Consider the following 20,180-nt stretch of genomic DNA (forward strand, 5'->3'; position numbering starts at 1 on the left):
GTGTGGTATTATGGAGACGTCAGAGCTCATAACACTGACTAATGATTTCTTAAGAAAGTGAAAATAGGTCCCTTGGAGTTTGCATGTAATTTTCTTGATTGGCTTTTAACACTGGGCGAGCTCAGCCTGGCCAACGGAGTCCTGCGCTGGGATTTATTAGCAGTGTGTGTGTGTGTGTGTGTGTGTGTGTGTGTGTGTGTGTGGTGGCAGCGGCAGTTGCACAGCGGGAGCAGCTGCACTCAGCTAAAAACACCTCGTTTGTCTCGGGGCTGTCCTGCCTGGGTAATGCCCCCCCCCCCCCACACACACACACACACACACACACGCACACACACACACACACGCACACGCACACACACACACACACACACAACACCACACCCCAGACCAAAGCGTGCGACCAGTCGAGCATCTGGAGACTTGGGAGGAGGGACCTGGTCAGAGTTTACTGCCTCTGCATGTGGACGGGGGGGGGGGGGGGGGGGGGGGGGTCATTGGGCCAAGGTCGGCTGTCAGGGGCGAGTAACAAGGCAACAGGAGTCCGGTTGGGGTCGGAGGTCACTGTCAGAATAGTTTTTCAAGGTGTCTAAAACACAGACCTGCTCATTTTCTTAGACTTTTTGGGGGAGAACACGTTTTTATTTCTTTGTTGAACTTTTTAAAGGTGAGGGTCACTCAAAACCATTTAATGTTTCTCTTGGCGGTGATTTAGCGACATTTACTGTCTCACATCACACTAAGGTACACGTTTTTTACTTGTTATTTATGAAATATGAACGGGAAAGTTGTCCATTTCCTGCCTAATCCAAAAATAAACGGTGAAACTCTAAGATTAGAAAAGCCTGACAGATCTACATCACACTGTCACTGAACATTCATGACAGGAAACAGCAGAGAGCATCTCGGCCAGTAGAAGCTAACCGTTAGCATTAGCTACGCCACCACACAGCAGAACTCCTCCAGGCGTGTTACTTGAGGAGATAAAACATCAGCCGAGTCAGTGGCAGAGTGGTGCTGCTGTTAGCCAGTGTGATGGTCAGTGGTGTTAAATGCGAGTTACCCGGTGAGGAGCTGCAGAGAAAAAGGATGAATAACCATTTTACCGAGTAAAGTAACTAGTTACAGGACAAGAAACCCACATTCAGATGGAAATATCCCAATGAAACTAGATGACTGCTTTTTGAATGCGGGCATTTAGAGAACCATGAACGGTTGCAGATAGATTCGTTTTCACGTTTTACAATCGACATGATAATAACTCAAACTGAAATGGACCAGATGCATCTCGTGTTTCTGATCACACGTGCTTCATCTGGTCCTTTCACTCCTGTGAGATCCACACAACCCTGCTGAGGTGAAAAGCTAGCTAAATGACTATGAGGAGGGAAAAATGCAGGAAGAAAGGAAATACATATTTTTTCCTGTAGCATTTATGCTCCTGTGTGTTCAAACTGGGAATGTCCTGCATCTCTACATGTTGTTAAACCCACGCGAGGTTTGAAGAGCGTCCTCCGGCATCAAACAGCTGCTCTCTTCTCTCTTAGTTCTCCCAATTCTACTCAGAGCTCCGTTTCCTCTGCAGTAGCCTCGTCTCTCGAGCTGCTGTGAGATTTTACCCAAAACATAACAAAGGAGAGGAAAACAAGGTCACGTGCAGTTTACATCCCAGTGGATGCCGCAGCAGGAGGAGATAAGGAGAAGAGAAAGAGTGATGGTCCAGGTGAGGACGAGAAGATCGATACTCCTGCAAAAACCCCGACAGAAAACATCGCATACCGCAGATTTACGCAAGCAAAGGCAAGGACGTCTTCACATTTTCTTTCTACTGAAATCAGTTTGCTGAGGCTAGGAGAAATAAAACGGGATGTAGAGTTTTAGCCGGTTATGCAAGCTGTCCGCTCCATCCAGCCCAAAATGCTCTCCGTTTCAGACGAAGCGGTGTTTCCCGGGAGTCCCGGGGGGCCCGCAGCTTTTGACAGGCCTCTGATCTGGCAGGAAAAGACTCAATCATCCTAACAACACCCACTCCTCCACCTCAACAGCATCCTTTCTTCCCTCCTCCTCTTTTCGTTTCTTCTGCCGTCTCTGTTGGAGATCCCATGTGTCGTTTCTGTCTGGGCTCAGCGTGGCGCCTCTGACAGCGTCGCCTAATGACAGTCTGCTGAAGCTCTTCTGAGCGCCGTTGCTCATCTGAACCTCTAGAAAGCAGCATCGTGGCTTTTGACAAGTCTTCACCAAACGCAGCAGTGAAATAGAGAATAAACAATGTTTCATTTATACAAACAAATAATAAACTAAAGTCTTTATTTCAACATTTTATTAGTCCTAAGTTAAAATTCTTTTATTTATTGTAGATTTTAAGACATCCTAAAATGGCCAACTGAGAAAAGTTCGAGGCTCTTTACTACATCTGGGTCTTTCTGACTCCCTGAACGTCTCTCCGGATCATACAAACACATTTCCGAAGTGGTTCCAACTCTCCCTGTGGAATGGGCTCATCCAGGCTGAGGTGGACTTACTTCCTGCTGCTCTAATGAGTTTGTTTACTCTGCCACGAATAGCATCTCCTCGGGGAGATCCACCTACTTTTCTGTCCTGTTCTTTCCTGCTTTGTTCTATTCCCATGTGTGTCCGGCTCGCTACAGGTGCCTTTCTTTTGGTAATCTGCAAGACAGGTGCAAAATGCCTTAGAAAGGACCAAAAAGGGAGGAAACGACATTTAGTTGTTAGTCCCAGTTTGAGTTGACGTGGTTTGACCTGGTTTCCTAATTGCTGCCGTTGTGTGATCCGGTTTCCCAACCGAGGAAAACATCTGGAGTGATGCTGAAGTTCTGACATGGCTTGTTATCTCACGCTTTCACCTCCTTGCTTACTTTCTCTACGTGGACTTTTCTACTGACTGAGCAAACCTGAGCTCTCAACGAGGCCATAACTCATTTTCTGAAGCAGAAAGTACAAAGTCAGTGAAAAACAAGGAAACTGGTGCTTGTTTCTCATTAATGTGATTTAACTCTGTTGCAGTCAAAGCTATGTCTGAGTCTCAGACCAACACAGGAAATAGGTCCACCACCATTATATAAAATGGACGTCATACACTGCCCGTGGGACTAGGGCTGGGCGATAAATAGAAAATGTATCGTTATCGAAATTTACGACTCATCGATAATTGTTCCCATGTCAATAAATTGATAATAAAACAATGAAAAGATGTGTGTAGGTTGGCAACGTTCATGTCCCTTTAAGAAGCTGTACCACCTTGAGTCGTAAAAATGTGACTCAACATAAACATGTGACAGCCCCATCTAGTGGACAACTTTTGTCTCTGCGCAAACCTGTAGTTATTTATCGTTATCGAGGTGAAATCCTCAATATATCGTGAAATTGATTTTAGGCCATTTCGCCCAGCCTTGCGTGGGGCCTCCATTAGCGCTGACTACGACACACATTCGCCGTGGCGTTGTTCCCATAAGCCTCTGCAGCATCACCAGATTTATCTCCATGCAGTGTCGCATTAATGTTTCACCCAGATTTTGCACTGATGATGGTAGAGTCTGACCGCTGCACAAAGCCCTCTCCAGCACATCCCAAAGACCGTCAGTGGGGTTAAGGTCTGTGTGAAAATGGCGACTCATGCTCCCTGAACCATTCTTTCAGCATCTGAGCCCGATGAATCCTGGCATTGTCCTCTTGGAATATGGCCGTGCCATCAGGGAAGATGGAATAACCTGGCCATTCAGGATATTCAGGTAGTCAGCTGACCTCGTTCTTGGAGCACTTCCTGTTGCTGAACCTGGACCTGACCACTTGCAGCAAGCCCAGATCATAACACTGCCCCCACAGGCTTGTACAGTAGGCATGATCACTTCATCTGCCTCTCTTCTTACACTGATGCACCATCACTCTGGACCAGGGTCCAACTGGACTCATCAGACCAGTTCTAATAAAGCGTTGGACAGTTCTGATCCCAGTTTTAGTCGTTTCTGCATCTCTGTAGATGTTTTCTCTGCTTGATGCCAATGATCTGACCCTTCTCACACAGGCTAACATGTGTCCACGACCACCAGATGTGTCTTTCCACCTGGTTGTTTAAGACATGAGAAGCAGCTCACTGCACCGTTGGGTTACATAACGTTGCAGTAATTATCCAATAGGAGACTCGTACCTATTTGCTTATCCAGGTGGCTTTTTTGGTCGGGCAGTTTATGAACCTCCTGATTTTTCTGCTCCATAAAAGAAAACGGTGTTCGTTTTATGGTGCTGCCAGAGTGCTGACCCGACCACGAAAGCGGGATCACAGAACACCTATCTTGGTCTCCCTTCACTGGCTGCCAGTGACTTTCAGAGTGAAATTTAAGATTTTAATTTTTGTTTTTAAATCACTGAATGGTCTTGCCCCATCATGTCTCTCTGAGCTTCTTTCCTTTTATAAACGGCCCGGAACCTCAGGTCAGCGGACCAACTACTGTTAGAGGTCGCGAGGTCGAGGAAGAAGCTCAGGGGAGAACGAGTGTTCTCAATATGTGGAGCTGCACCGTGGAGCGCCCTACCACTGAGTGTACGTCAGGCAACTTCGCTGCCATCATTTAAATCCGTCCTGAAAACTCGTATCTGCAAGCTTTTGGCACGGTCTGAGACTCTGTCTTGTGTGGGTTATTTTATTTACTTATTTTAATTTTTAATTCTGTTTTTATCTTTTCTGTCTTAAGGACTTTAAACGGTTTTATGTAAATATTATAGTCTGTGTCGTCAGCACTTTGTTCTGACTCCTCGTCATATAAAATGCGCGATATAAATAAAATTGATCTGATCTGCTAACACATAAAATTATTGTAGCATTTATTATTTACCAGTTTGCACATGTGCAGCAGATTCACTGCCAAAGCAAAATCTGGTGTTTTTGTTGTTTTCCTTTCTGGACACAACGGTCGTGACGTCTAAAGACAGGAGAAGGAAAACCAACGGTTAATCAGGACCGGTTCACCTACAAACCCATCCATCACTACCTGCATTTGCTCTTACAAGAGACCAATCCTGGTTTCCTACCTGAGGCCACATGGTGGTTAGTCCAAGCACCAGTCTGTACTATGTACCCTCGCTGTACTACATGTACTATGTACTTTGTACACATGCTTTACTACTTGTTTTTTGCACACTCTGTACAGCTGAAACATTGCCACAGGTTGCCTGCTGGCTAGACAGCACCTGTCAGACACTACATCAGGTTGTCAGCTGACGATCAGGGGATGCTTATCCACCTGTTGTTTTTGGAAGCTACGCTGTGAATGTTCATGTTATTTAATACTGTAAATATTAAAGGTCATGTTGGACTTGTGTTTGTGTCACTCCGCTCTGTTAGACCAGCAAACCTGTTGTTGGATCGGAGCAGCGCAGAAGCTCCCTCGCTGCCAACGATGGGTGACTGGATGGATGCGATGAGGACCTTGCCTTGTAAGGAGGCCTTCTCTGGGGTCAGCTACAGCTCATGTGACACCCTCGCCAAGACCTCAACCGAGTAAGTCAAGAAAGCTCACCGGCACACGCATTAGGGCTCTCCTGAGTGTTTTTGTCAGTAAAAGGAGAAAACCATGGAGCTGTCCAGCTGAGACATAAAGTGACTCATAATGGCAGGTCTTTAGCAACACTTTCACTGCTGCATGCATGAGTAGAAGTGAAAATGTGAGTGTTAAAAAGAGAGAGGGACGTAATAAAGCAAAAAAGGAGAGAACAAGCGCGTATCAGAGGAAGCAGCGACTGAGTACCATGTGAGAGACTGTTGAGGCACAGGGACGAGAATTTGACAAGATAAAAGAGCAAAGAGAGAGGCCGTCATCAAGAAGTGCAAACATGACTCTGTGCTGTGAAGCATTCACATGCAAAACAAAGTGCAAAGAAGGGAGAGTATGTAGGCCATATGTAGAATAATAGCAAGAGCGTATGTCTTTTCTCCGTCCGATAGTCATGAATACTGAACAATAAATAGATAAATAAATATATACTGTATATATATATATATATATATATATATATATATATATATATATATAACTGGGCCAAAACCTTTCACACATAAGGAGTTATCAAATTTCATGGGGATTTACTTGATCTATCGTTCCCCTCTAAAACTCTTTAACACACACACACACACACACACACACACACACACGCTTGCCCACTGCTGCTGTAAGGGCTGAAATGTGTCAGGGTAAATAATTAGACTCTTCTAATCGCTGGGATCAAACCGCCCATTCATCATGGTGATGGGGACCCATCTGACTGAGTTAATAACAGTGGGCGGTCAGCAGCTCTGAACTTGGATCCTCCCACTTTTCATCCATCTTTCACTCTTCATCACCGTGTTGTCTCAGCTTTCATACTTAGAAATACTACAGATTGTATATATATATATGTGTGTGTGTGTGTGTGTGTGCATTTTTGTCCTTAGTACTTTGTCACACAATTTCCTACACATATCTGATGCATCCTTGTCATTTTCTTCACAGACAGCGTGTTAAAAACACCAGTTTAGGTGGAAATCCATGTTGGATATTTAAAAGATGCATCACAGAGAAACTGCAACAGAAAACACACTATGAAAAGTGCATGGGCCTACAAAGTCGTTCCTGTGGGTAGATGCTAAATCAGATCAGTGCAGTAATAATCCACTGAAGGCTCAGTCCGAGACACCCACGATCAACTACAAGGCTAACAGCCTTTCCTCAAACTGTGTATTACTCAATATGGATAGCTCTATTGATCTGTCCGGTCTTAAGCTGGTCCTTGATATTCAGCACAAGGAGGCTCGGCGATGACCTCAGATGAACAGTTATGCTCGGGTAAAGCGTGCTGACTCATCAGTTGGAGTAATTGATTAATCCGTTTTGGAGGAGAGGATGGACTTATGAGAAAGTACTGCCTCATTTCGATCACATGCTGCATCTGCACCGGGTGCATGTAAAGTTCATTTCAGATCTATTATTGGGAATGTGATGAACTTGACCCAAACTGCACGACAAATGAAGGTACTTCACCAGTGCAGGGAGATGCATAACGAAACAATGCAGTGTATTCAATGGCTTTAAGCTTTTCTGCACTTTTACAACCTTAAAGATGGGATGCATAAATACAACAGACTAGAACAATAGCAGCAATGAGCGCAGGAACAGGAGGATAAAGGCTTTTAAATATGCAAATGTTGTTGTGTACAAAAGTGGAGCAGACTAATAGCAACAGAAAACCTTAACGTAAGCACATATCCAGAGTAGCATTTTGCCACAGTTTGTCTAGAAATATGTGTTAGCTTCCACCCAGGACACCAGTTATTGATGATTTCCTTCTGTAATGTGCTAATGCTGCTGGGCCTGGCTGTGTCTCAGTAGAGTGGTTCTGACGGAGGTCCACGTCACTCCAGCCACATGCCCAGAATGGGAGCCATCCATGGGAATCACCACCCTCTAACAGCTAGCTCTTCTCCATCCTACTCAGGCTCTGGATGGTGGGTTAAGGACCGAGGCAAAGGCCCTGCCGGAACGAAACACTCACATCTAGAAACTGCTGCTGGACCTAAACTTCCTCAGCGAACTATTAACGGCTGAACGTGTTGTCGTATAACAACAATTCTGCCTGCGACTCTACTGCTTCTACTAATGCAATCCCACTTTTGGCACAAAAAGACCTAACATTTAACATTACCATGTGTGAATTGGAGCGTCCAAAAAGCTTTGTCTAGTGTTGTGTATATTGTGCTCATTCAAGTTGATGTCAGGTATTGTTCCAGAATTGGCTCAGTAAGCGTACAACATCCTTGCTTGTTTTAAGATTTTACACGTAAAAGTGTAGGTGGGTTTAATCGTTTCCTAAGAAAGCATCTCGCTGGGCTGACACTTTTGGTGACTAATTAGACACAAAATTGTAAAAAGGTATATTTTATTTGGAATCACTGACACCACATACGTACAACACTTTTTCTTGCAAACATAGAGGTCCTTAAAACACGACTGCAAATAAACGTGTTAGTTTCTTAATTAGGCCCGAGCAGCGAAAGCTCTGCGAAGGCCTATTGTATCTGCTCTGTTTATTTTTCTTCCGCCAAGTAAATTGGCTTTTTGGAGGCCTTCCCATACCCAAAAACTCAGGAATTTTTGCACACATGTCAGGCGTGGGGTACTTTGTATTTTAAAGGTCCCAAAAAAATCGCAATAAAACTAGCTCCACAGCACCCCCTAGAATGTGAAAAACACCCCCCTCCATAAAGCTTAGTTTGTCGTACAGTTATGACGTTTTGTACACTTGTAGTACCCAACAATCCGCACCGAAAAGCCTCTTGCAACCATGGTCAACATCAAACAAGAAGTCGGCTATTTTGGTTTGAAGTGGTGATTTCGACACCGTTTTAGCCATTTCTAGGGTCCGCTTCTGATTGATTTATTCAATCAATTTTCGCACGATCATCTTGAAAGTTGTGGGAAATTGCTCAGAAGGGATGGGCGATCAAATTGAAAAAATAAAACTGACTTTATCGGTTATCATGGTATCGCTACAAATTCTCTGGTGAGTGATCCTAGTCGGACCACCAATAGAAATGGACGTGTTAGGTTTGTGAGTGTGGCCTATTTTCTGAAATAGCGCCCCCTAGGACCATTAACACTGTCAGCCCCCAGCCGTGCTTTATCTGAGAACTACGAAATTTGGTACACTAATGTATTGCCTCGGGACCTACTAAAAAATCACTTGGGGCCAAGGTCAATGTCGCACAGGAAGTCGGCCATATTGGTCCAAGTACTCGGTTTAGTGGTTTTCGCACACGTTGTTTAGAGAGTGATGGATTAAATTAAAATTAATTAAATAGCAGTACAACATATGTGTGATCCAGAACGTAAGGCAAAGCGGATTAGAAAATAGCGTTTTTAGCTCCGTTGGCTTGCATTAATTTTTTCGTTCTTCCCGGGACCCATGAGCTGACCGGAAAGGGAGGAGACAGGCTCCCTATGATTGGCCCACCAAACCAATTGAATGCTATGATTGGCCCACCAAACTGATAGAGCACAATGATTGGAGTAAAATAATTTTGCTGCCACGGTCCATCTACATCGAGGCCCCTGAAACTCAGGAGAAAATGGAGAACCAACATGAATGTTTGGGACATGCTCACAGCCTGTCACCAACAGTTGCAGCACAGTGAGATACTCGCTTAAGGACTTCTCTGGATGCATGTAGAGTAAAGTAATGTTGTTTCATACTCATGTTCCAGTGCTGCTCCTTTTCACTCTTTTGCACATGTCGCCATGGAAGAAAATCAGCTCAAAAAAAAAAGTTGGGATTTCCTGTGCCGTGCTGCTTGCATGCCATTTCTTCCTCTGCTGACAGGGTCATAATGGCATCTGTCAGTGCTGCCTTATGGGAAATGCAGTATTTTGTGAATGACAGCTTCACACAACATTTGAAAGGAGCAGCAAGGGGACCATGTGTTTAAATGTCACACATTCACCATCCCTAACACACACTCCCATTGTTTTCCCCTGATTTCTCTGTCTGATTGTCTTTTATTTCTCCCTCTTTTCCAAACATCCAGGGATCTGAAAAAGGTTGGAGTCACTGTTGTAGGACCGCAGAAGAAGATAGTGAGCAGCTTGAAAGCCCTAGATTCCCATACCAAGAATGGCCCCGTACCAGTTTAAAAAAACAAAACAAAAACAAAAACTAAATCAACAAATGAAAACCATGAGACATGGTCCAGTTGGTCTGTGTTTGACACACTAATGCAGTGGAAGCATATTGGAACAGCATGGAGATGCAAACGGAGAACGGAGGAGATAAGATTCTCACAGTTGTGTTGAACACCAGAATTCTGACGGAGAAATTAGGAGAAGTTCAACACAGACCTGCCGGCATTTAAGCGGCTGATGGGACCCTCCTCCATGCCCATGTTGAGATGCCTTACAGACTAATAAAAGGGTAGAAAACCCGAGGAAGGATAAGAGAGTCAGAGAGAAGTATTCAGGATTACAAACGTGGTCTCTTCTGGGATACAGGGCAAACATGCTCAGCAAGCTGGAGCTCTCCATGATGGTGGCCTAGCCACAGAACACCAGGCTAATATCCTACGGAGCAAGGCCGTGAATCAGCTGGGATGCTGAGGGAAGAGCATAGCAGACAGCTGCAGCTGACCTGGATGTGGACCCCTCCCAGATAGATGGATTGAAGCTACCCACGTTTAAAGTCTCTGTCCATCAGAAGGCTGAGCTGGTATGGATGAACCTAGATGCTAACCGAGCCATTTTACTCCGTAGCTCTAACCTAAAGCATTTGCATTAAGTAGACATGACACATAAAAGCAATAACGTTATAATCCATAGTGCTGAAGTCATGGGTTTGTCACTTGTGTAACGTATCGAATGCTGTCCAACAAGGGACGGTGGCCATAACACACAGCACACACAGAATTGTTTTTATGGTGAAATCTATGTTCTACACGCTAATGCTATGTACAGTACTTTTCCCCACCACCCAATGCTCTTTGTGCAAAATCTCAGGATGTGCACACTATTTGCTCCAACATAAAGAAACCACTAAGGACTAAGGTTAGGGATGGTGAGAATGAGAAGAGGTGAAGGTACGAACTAAACGATGGCAACAAGAATCAAGTAAAACAAAGCATCGTCGCTTTTCAGAGCTCAATGCGATTGTTTTGGGATGAAATGTTTAAAAAGTGAGTTCCAGTGTCTTTTCAGAGTAAAACACGTTTTCACCAAGACTTCCTCTCACCAACAGGTGAACGTTGATCCATTGAAAGTTGTGGTAAGGAAATTTAACAATCTAACTTATAAACAGAAGCCATGAGAGATCATTCATTTTCTTTTTGTTTAGTCATCAATTTGGTTAAATTTGTACGTTAGTGTAAAAGTAGCTTCTAACCCGTACATTTTGTTTTCAGTACAAAATGTAGAGTGCCTCCTGTAGCTAAAACTTGATTGTGGCGAGGTCAACAAGCAAAAAGCTTTTCTTTACTTTGGTTTGAAATAACCCAGTCTCAGTTTCCTTTAGCACATATGGTCAGCATATCAGTCCAGCCTGAGGGGGGTATGAAAATGCCCTGAAATAGATGCAAATGTTCTAATTATTATTATCTTCATCTATTCTTGGTGGGATTTCCTAAAGGCACCATGAAAAGTCTTTGTAGGACGTGCGTATTTAAAGATGCTTGTCTCCTGCTTTGATGTCACCTCGGCGACCCCTCAGTGCAACACTTACCCAGTATTTCTGAACTGGCACTTTGGTACCATGAGCTCCTGGATGCATAATGTTAAACCACGAAGATGCTGTCTACGCCTCTTTGAGCACTTGGTACACATTACTGCAGCACTTTGAAGGCAAAGTTCTTACCTTGGTAGTAGACTAAGCTTGATGAAAGCACGGGGTGCTGTTGGTGCTTTTGGGAAACCCAGCCCTGTTCGGTCCATCCGTTCTGTCTTCCTCTACTCGGTCTACCTGTGGATGCTGCTGTAGATGATGTGGAATTAGCATGTACATACGGTAAAACCATCATGATGAAAGCAACTAGCACTACAGATTACACTATACGTGCATTGTCATCCTTTTTTAAATTCTTTTGTGCGAATGTTTTTTTTTTGTTGTAAAAATGACCGAATAAAAATTGTGCAACATTTTTAATTGAGACGGAAACCATCTGTATTATATTTTATCTTACGTTGAACTATATTTTTCAGCTTTTTTCTACAAAAAGACAATTATGATTACGTTATTTATTTGCTAACATTTTACATTGCATTGATTTTCCTTTTTGAGCATAGAGTAAATTATGTGTCATTGCTGTTTGTTATGATTTTAACATACCTTGTAAACCTGAGGCATCCGAAGAGCAATACTGTTATGAACCCTATCCAGATTCCTGATTTTTATGTCTTGAGACTGATCTGTGTGTCTGTGTGAGAGTTTATGCGTGCAAATGTAGATGGCCTTGTCTACTAATGTAAGATGGTTTGTAGTGAAAACATTTATATTTTTATAATAAATATTCACAAAATATTTTCCAAAAAATTGGATGATGAAAGACCTTGTCCTGTCTTTATTTATATTTGTTCATGAAATCGATGCAACTGAGAACAAGTCATGAATGCACATATTCATCATTGGTGTTACGATCATGTTTGGTGTTTAAGATGAAGGACGCATCATAACACAGAGGCGTGTGCAGATTGGTAATATTCAAACACATATTATAAATAAGGACTTTAATAAAGCTCCACATCTAAAAGTTGTATAAATAACAGTGTTAAAAAGGCAAGTGGTTATATATGATTAATGAGGATTCTCAATTATATCAGACGCTCCCAAACATATCACCAAGGTCCACAGACTATACTCAGACATTTGGAGCTGAGCGGGATCCAGCACTCTGGTCCCCTTGTCTGTTTTAAAAGCCTAAAAGGCACTATGGCTTTCTCCCATCTTAAACAGTTCAAACTAAAACACCAATGGAGCCAAAAATGAGACATGGCACAGATCTGGTCTCTGTCTTTCTCTCAATCTCAGTCAAAGTCCTTCTCCAGTGGCAACTCCTCTTCTTTATGCTGCACTGGGCTGGTGAGGTGATTGGGTCCAGGTGTGTAGGCACAAGGGAGGAGGAGGGGAGGTCTTGTGATTTCTGTGCCTTTGTGGAGGTAGGGGATGGCAGCAATTTGCCCTGAGCTCCCATCTCCAGGGTAAAATCAATTTCCCTCTGGGATTAATAAAGTATTTTTGAATTTGAATTGAATTTGAATTTAAAAGGCATCAGCTGTAACAATTGGTTAGATAATTTACAAGAACTATTTTATTACAACAATATCCTTTGGTCATTGTTGTGTGGATATAGGGAGCCTCAGTCACGCCCATCTACTTCTGGACCACGGGTCCCTGGAAGGACGACAAAATGAATGCAAGTCAACGGGACTATAAACGCTATTTTCTAATTCTTGCTTGTTTTGTTCCATGGGTTTCCCATATTACGTCCGTGAAGTTCAAAGACGCATTTTGATACCAAGAACGCACTTATTTTTGAACGGTGAAAACAATATTTTAGGTTTTGTGTGAAAATAAGTCCAGGATTACAAATGTGCTTCACGAAAGTGACGTCATCGAACCAGACACGGAGAAAACTGAGGGAAAAGGGCTGTAAGTTCAGCAAACTTCCCACAGGAGGAAAGAACCACCATTAATCTGGTCATGTGGTAAGTAGCAGCTACGCTAGGGCAGAGGAGATTATGTGGTGACGTCACAAATGCGACATGGCGATTTCTGATTTATAATCATGCTAATTACGAACTTTTACAAGCTAATGAATCTCAAAGGATGTGACTGGCGTGGTTGAAACATCCATAATTACTTTTCATTTAAATTGCAGTACAGCATATGTGTGATCCAGGGCGTAAGGCAAAGCGGATTAGAAAATAGCGTTTTCAGCCCCGTTGACTTGCATTAATTTTTTCGTTCTTCTGGGGACCCGTGAGCCGACCGGAAAGGGAGAAGACTTTCCTCCCTATTGTGCGCCTAAGGCCCCTCCCCTTCCAGTTGGCTCATGGGTCCCTGACCGGGGCTATAAAAGTTATTTCCTAATCCGCTTAGCCTTAAGTCCTGAATCACACATATGTTGGACTTCAATTTAATTTAAAAAATGTTGTGAGTTTCAACTGTTAGCTCTTAGCCAATAGAATCGTGTGGTGTTGCATTTCATTGTGTCCAAAATGAAAGAACAAGACCACGAGCCCCCCAAGGGATGAGCCAATCTTCTGGGTAAGATGACGTTGCGGACTTCTCACTCGCCTGTAGGGTGCAAAACAGGAATTAGTTTGTTTTGACGTTGGGAAAATGGATTACACGAATCGAGTGGATTTTTTTTTACCGGAACAAGGATTATGATCACAAATCAGTAAGACAGACTATGTTGCTGACTGCCGATAAAGAGCTGTGCTGTTCTCTGTTTGATCGTGGCTGGCTTTGTGAGTTGTTATGGTACAGAAATGAGACTTATATTGTTTGAAAGAAGAGAATCTTGTCTTTATTTAGAGTGGCTGGTTTTCTGGATAGGATGGTATTTTATTGTCACTATTGTATGTTTTCCTCAGGCTTTGCTTGATATGTGAAATCAGTGTTTTTTTTTACTTGTGATTGATTTAAAGGCTCAGTGTGTGAAATAGGTGTTGCTGAGGTGGAAAACAATGTCTTTATTGTTTAGACTAGCTTCTTCCCGTTATGTGCGTGTGTAGTTTGCTTATATTGGTCAACATTAAGCGTGGTTTTGGAACGACTTTAAAACCGGAAGTAAATCCGGTACGGGGTCCGTGGGTTTTACGAGGTTAAATGTTTAACATAGTTTTAGTATGATTAAATAATCACAAATGAAATGGGAAGTACACGATCCTGACTATATCAATCTGAAACTAAGTTGTAGTTGGAAAATATTTGCTCGCCAAAGCTCTTCCTATCTTATAAAATCCAGATGATTCCCAAACATCTTGTTGATGGTTTGTTGTAAATTCTGTCAGCGTATTTATTTTTGTGCTGAAAGCAACAATGGTGGTCTGTTGTGAGATTACCGCATGTCCGTAAGGGGCTTCCATACTGAGCGGGAGTACAGAGAGGCGGGGCTTAGAGTGGAGAATTTGTTCTGTGTGTTTAAACTAATAAGGTGAAGCAAAGGACAACTAACGCGATGTGCTGCTGAGCTGCACGACAGTGGTCATACAAACTTTAGGTACTAGAACTCAGGGAGTGCATTTGTTTTACTGATGCAGACAAAAAAAAGAATAAAGCACAGATTTAAAATCTGGATAATGATATATTGTTTTATTGTGAAATTACCAAAGAAGCGCACTTTCCTGGAGAATTGTCAAAAGGAAAATGGCTTTAAACAATGATCAGAACTTCTAAATCTGTCTGTTTAACCCATATAAATAGTTTAGGCAGGTCAACTATAGTCTTGAGTTAAAAGGTGGAAAACAACACGAAGCAAAGAAGACATTTTTATTAAAGGCCAAGTTCACTAAGAAATCATTTTTTACCTATTATTTTTTTAAATGAACAAACCCTGAGTTTTTATGCAGGTTGAACAAGAAGATAGTCTCCTACACCTATCTCCTGCATTAGCTTTTGATAAAACATTGACTGTGAAACTCTAGGATTAGAAAAACCTGACAGATCTACATCACACTGTCACTTAACATGGACTCACCCATCTGGACTCACGACGGGGAAGGCTGTTGTTGGTTTAGCGACCATGTAACAGCAGAGAACGTCTCAGCAAGTAGAAGCTAACCATTAGCATTAGCAACTCCACCACACAGCAGAACTCCTCCAGGCTTGTGTTATTTGTGGAGATAAAACATCAACATTGCAGAGCAAACTGAGTCAGTGGTAGAGCCCTGTTGCTGTTAGCCAATCAGAGGAGAGATGACCAAATATCAGGAAATAAGATTCCAAATCCTGTCGCCTGAAACAACTTTCTCCTTCAGCTGACTCCAAACATAGTTTGGCTTAATCCCAAACTTCAAACCCACCAGAGCTTTTTTCCCCCAGATAATGACTTACAAGGCATTCATTTCTACTAGAGATGATTGCTAATGTATTAAAAATATGTGTAAAGTTGACCTTTGAAGTGAAATCTTATGACCTAGTTTAATGTTTACTGTTTAGATGGTTTATAAAACACTACTTTTACTAGTGCAGAAATGGATGTGCACCTTTGGTGAAAAACCAGTTACATTTACTTTAGATGAGTTGAAAAGGCAATTGAATTAAGAAAAGAACAGAAAACACTGAACCTGATCTTTGTGTCCCTTGTAGTGATTTAAATTACATGTTATTTAATAAGCCATAAGACGTAGAAAATATGAAATCAACCTTATGGATCTGTGAGGTTATTTTAAACCAGAAGATTGGAACTTTTTAATGCAGGGATTAGATAACAGCTTCGTATTCACTCTGAGACAACAGAAGAGAGTCAAGTTTAAAAGTTTAAAAATGTATTAAAAACAAATTAAACTAGACTAACTTTCAACACTAAATGTATGGTGCAACTAAGGTGGATGAGACGGTGAATGGTGTGAGGTGTAATGTTGCTCAGAACCAGCAAATCCGAAGAAGCGATTAGTTCTGATGGGAACTGAAGGTGATGTCTTCGCGTTAAGCTTTGATTAGGAGATTCATAAACACATTCGACACCATTTGTTGGTCTACATACCCTGAGCGGAAGTCCACGTCTAGATCAGGAGGTGTAAAGGTCCAGCTTGACCTTTATGGAGCCGGAGCCTGTAGAAGGAGCCACGGCAGCCGACCACCAGTCTTGAGATACTCCCGGGTCACGACAATTTTGTTGGCGTCTGGTGAGACCCAAACCTGGGTCTTGATGGTTCAGCTTTTATTCTGAAAGGAACCGTTGCAGCAGTTGGAACGGCAACAGATCTTATCCAGCTTGTCGTTGGTTCTTTCGGCTGAAGAGGAAACTTATGGATTGGCCACTCCGACAACTTCTCTTGAACGCTTTGAACTGGCGTTAGAGAGGACGTGGGCATAGTTTTATACTTCGGATGTTTTGGTTTATGGCCCATATCGTCATTTCAGGAATTTGACAAAACAAAACAAGTATTTTTTTTTTTTACCATTGCATAGTTGGTTTGTTTGTTTGTTTTCTCATATTGCAAGTTGACAGATTTACCAAACACCACCAAAACCACGCCTCCGTCAGATCTGGCAGATTCTGATTGGATCAGTGAAAGCAATGTGTTGTCTTTTAACGCTACGTGAGATCAGTCCTATTGGAACTATTAAAGTCATATTACCGTTATACTGTATAGGATTATAATAAAGTAATTAATATTTTGATTTCACAGATTGGTCGCATCTTATTTATTGACTAACACTTTGTTGGATTAGCTTTATTAAAATAGAGTTCTTTGATTAATTAAAAGGAGAGAGTCCATTCTTCATTCTTCTGTTGAGCTGGAAATAAGCAAATGCATGAGCCCTTGAGGCCATATCTAGTCCTGTGTCAGAGGAGAGGGGAAACAGTCATTTCATTCTGTTACACCCTTCACACTCATGATCAGATACCACAGCAAACCTGCTAAATCTGAAAAATGTTATAGATATAAGATTATAGATTATAGATGAAGAGCATCACAGAACACCATCCTAAACTAGACTGATACTAACTAATAAACAAGCTTTACATGGACCATAAGCGTTTGTGAATTACATTAAGAAAAGTCCAGAGAGACATTCTAAACCACCACGTATTACTCGACCTCTCAATACGAGACCGACTCCTTGTCCCCAAATCTTCTACATCTGTTCTAGCTTAAGTCTCTGGTTCTAATCCCTCCCACACCGCTCCGTTTCCTTCGCTCCTGAATCTAATAAAGCAGTTTGTTTCCGATCACTGATGGCTAAAGTCGATTTGTTGTATGACTCTAAAGTAGATTATTCTTTTTTTATATTTGTTCCTGCCTTGGAGGAGACGACATGTGTCGGGAGGGGGAAGAGTGATGATTGCTCCCCTTAATATTGAAATGTTGACACAATCCAGATGTTTTGAGACAGATGTGCACGGAGGGATAAGGACATTGCCGTCTTCAAGGCAGAACTATGAAAACGGCAAACTGCCACTATAGTTTTGTGTTGTTTCCATCTTTAAGACCAGAATGATGAGAGAGAAGGATGTCTGAAAAATGGATCTTTGGGAAGTTTGGGAATTATAAAATAACTTAAGCCCATGATGGACTACAACTTTAGGGTAGTTTGGTCCGATTTGAAAGGAGAAAAAAACTACCCCCCCCCCCCCCCCCCCCCCTCTTTCTCCAGCTGGCTAAGAAGGAAATATGTTTTTATTTTACCATTATTCCAACTAGGGGTGGGCGACATGGAAAAAAATCCCATTTAGTTTTTGCAAGATCAAGATTTTCTGTTATTTTGTAATTCTGCCTGACTGCCCGCCCGTCCGCCCGCCCGCCCGCTCGCTCAGTTGAGAGCTAGATATTGCGCAGACGTATGAGAAAATACGTAACGACCACTTAAAGATGAAGTAAGCCAGTTGCTAATGCTAGCAGCTGTAATCGTGAGTGGTGTTCTTCAAAGATTCATAATCGTTTATGTCCACATCTTAATACGTCGATTATTAAATAATTTTCCTCAGCTCTACCGAGGACCCCAGCTAAACAAACCAACAAGCTGCCTTAAACTAGCTCTGATTGGTTCATCGGTGTGAAATGATGACGTCCAGAAATGATAGCACAGGTGATAGAACATATATAGACTGGTCTACGACCTCCGAGCCTTGGTGGATCCCAATCACTTTATAATCCTTAATGAGTTTATATCGTCCGATCGCACGGCCCTACTTCCCACATGACTGAAACATGAGACTGTTTTGTGATAATCTCACTGTAGATTATATTGTACCTTTAAATAAATATTCTATATAAGTGAATGGTGTATCGTTTGATGGCCCATATCGTCATTTCAGGAATTTGACAAAACAAAACAAGTATTTTTTTTTTTTACCATTGCATAGTTGGTTTGTTTGTTTGTTTTCTCATATTGCAAGTTTGGTTTGTTAATGGAAATCTCAAATTAATTGTGTAGAGCATTTCAAGACACACAAACCAAACAAAAATGCCCTTATTAATGCAGGACCTCCAGCCCACATGTCATGCTCCATGTAGAGAAACATCTCTTCTCTTTGAAGGCATCTCGGTGCCTCACCCCTCTACCTCCCTGCTCTTCCCATTACATTTCTAGTAAACACCGGCCTCAAGCTGTGTGCAGCTGCTCTGCAGGGCCTGATGACATGTTGCAAACTTCTAATGCTTCATGCACCTACCCCTCCAGCCTGCTGTGAGGATGTCAGTCTTGGACACTCACTTCCTGGATTTAGAGTTCACTGGGAAAGGTCCAGGATGTCGTGTGTGAATTATCTTCCCAACACAGTCTTTATCTGTGTGCAGCAGCAGATTGTGAAAAAAATAAATGTTGTGCCCCTATAGTGTCATGCAGACTACAAGAGCACACACAAGTAGTGCTGACACAAAGAATATCTTATGTGGTGACTGTAGGGAGCACTAAGCTGTCACAGTGTTGACTCTGCTACACAAGCCCACCGGTGCACACGTTCAAAGAGAGATAGTTGTTGGATTTGTGATATGTGAGTTCTCTCTGGAACCTACAACAAACACAGCCCGGCTGTTTAATTATCAGTATGACATACACTGTTATCAACTCGGTACACATTTACAAAAAAATCCCAAGATTGCAGCACTCCGACAGCATCTGTGACTTTAACAAACGATGGTTTCACAAAGGATTCAAATGGTTTCACCACAGCTTCCCCGCCAGAAGCTGTGTGATGAAAATGGGCTCTTTTATTTAGGACGCGCAGGTACATTCGTATGACATCAGCGGTGGCGCCTGGTGTCACAGACTCGTCACAGAGGTCGTTAGAGAGGGACAGACTCCGAAGAAAGGCAGCTTGTTACCATATGTGATAAAAATTTTGAAGGTGTGATTCACTCATTTAGTCACACATTTGGAGTGGTCTCTATTAGGACTGAATGTCTTGTTAGTCTTACTGTGGGGAACAAAAGCTCTGGTGCACCTGTTTCAGGAACTAGAAGTGAGCCACATTACAGCTGAGCTTTAGACGGAAGGATTTGGAGTCTTACACCCAGAACAGCCCAGTTGCGAAGCGCCACGAAGTGGATCACTCACAAAATCCGTGTGTGTGTGTGTAACCAGTTTGCCCCGTTTGTGATATCGGAAACTGCGCTGATCCTGCTGCTGTGTATTTGTTTGTATTCACATTTATTAAGTCCAACTTTTGCATTTAACGACATTTAAAATTATGGAAATGTCGTGTTTATCTGCAGGAGTGTGTGTGTGTGTGCGTGTGTGTGTGTGTGTGTGTGTGTGTGTGTGTGTGTGTGTGTTCATTTTCATCTATCTAGTCTGTTTAGATACACGAAAAAGATCACATTTATTAATCTCTGTCTTTTATTTTGAAAAATTTTTTTTATTTTGTTAAATTTACCGGGTTGCCTCTTCTGCTTTGGTTTGATTTCCTGCCAGAATTGACACGGCTCACATAAACTAGAGCTCACGCCGAAATGCTCGCTGCACGGCGCGAGCCTTCGTGG

At 42.4% G+C, this 20,180-nt stretch overlaps 1 protein-coding gene across 4 annotated transcripts in view; it reads left to right on the forward strand.

The window, feature by feature from the left end:
- epha3 (eph receptor A3) overlaps positions 1–12,067 on the forward strand; it is a 143,337-nt gene extending 131,270 nt beyond the window's left edge. For 2 of the 4 annotated variants that reach the window (XM_015965542.3, XM_015965543.3), the window contains exons 16-17: positions 5,357–5,512; positions 9,569–12,067. In XM_015965542.3, the coding sequence (XP_015821028.1) occupies positions 5,357–5,512; positions 9,569–9,674 (262 nt within the window). In that variant the 3' untranslated portion in view covers positions 9,675–12,067. Of the gene's footprint in view, positions 1–5,356; positions 5,513–7,373; positions 7,493–9,568 lie in introns of all 4 variants that reach the window. The other 2 variants (XM_054746487.2, XM_054746488.2) reach the window with 2 other exon arrangements.
- Positions 12,068–20,180: the final 8,113 nt, after the last annotated feature.

The sequence above is a fragment of the Nothobranchius furzeri genome, chromosome 14 (genome assembly GCF_043380555.1).
Source record: "Nothobranchius furzeri strain GRZ-AD chromosome 14, NfurGRZ-RIMD1, whole genome shotgun sequence".
NCBI classification, from domain to species: domain Eukaryota; kingdom Metazoa; phylum Chordata; class Actinopteri; order Cyprinodontiformes; family Nothobranchiidae; genus Nothobranchius; species Nothobranchius furzeri.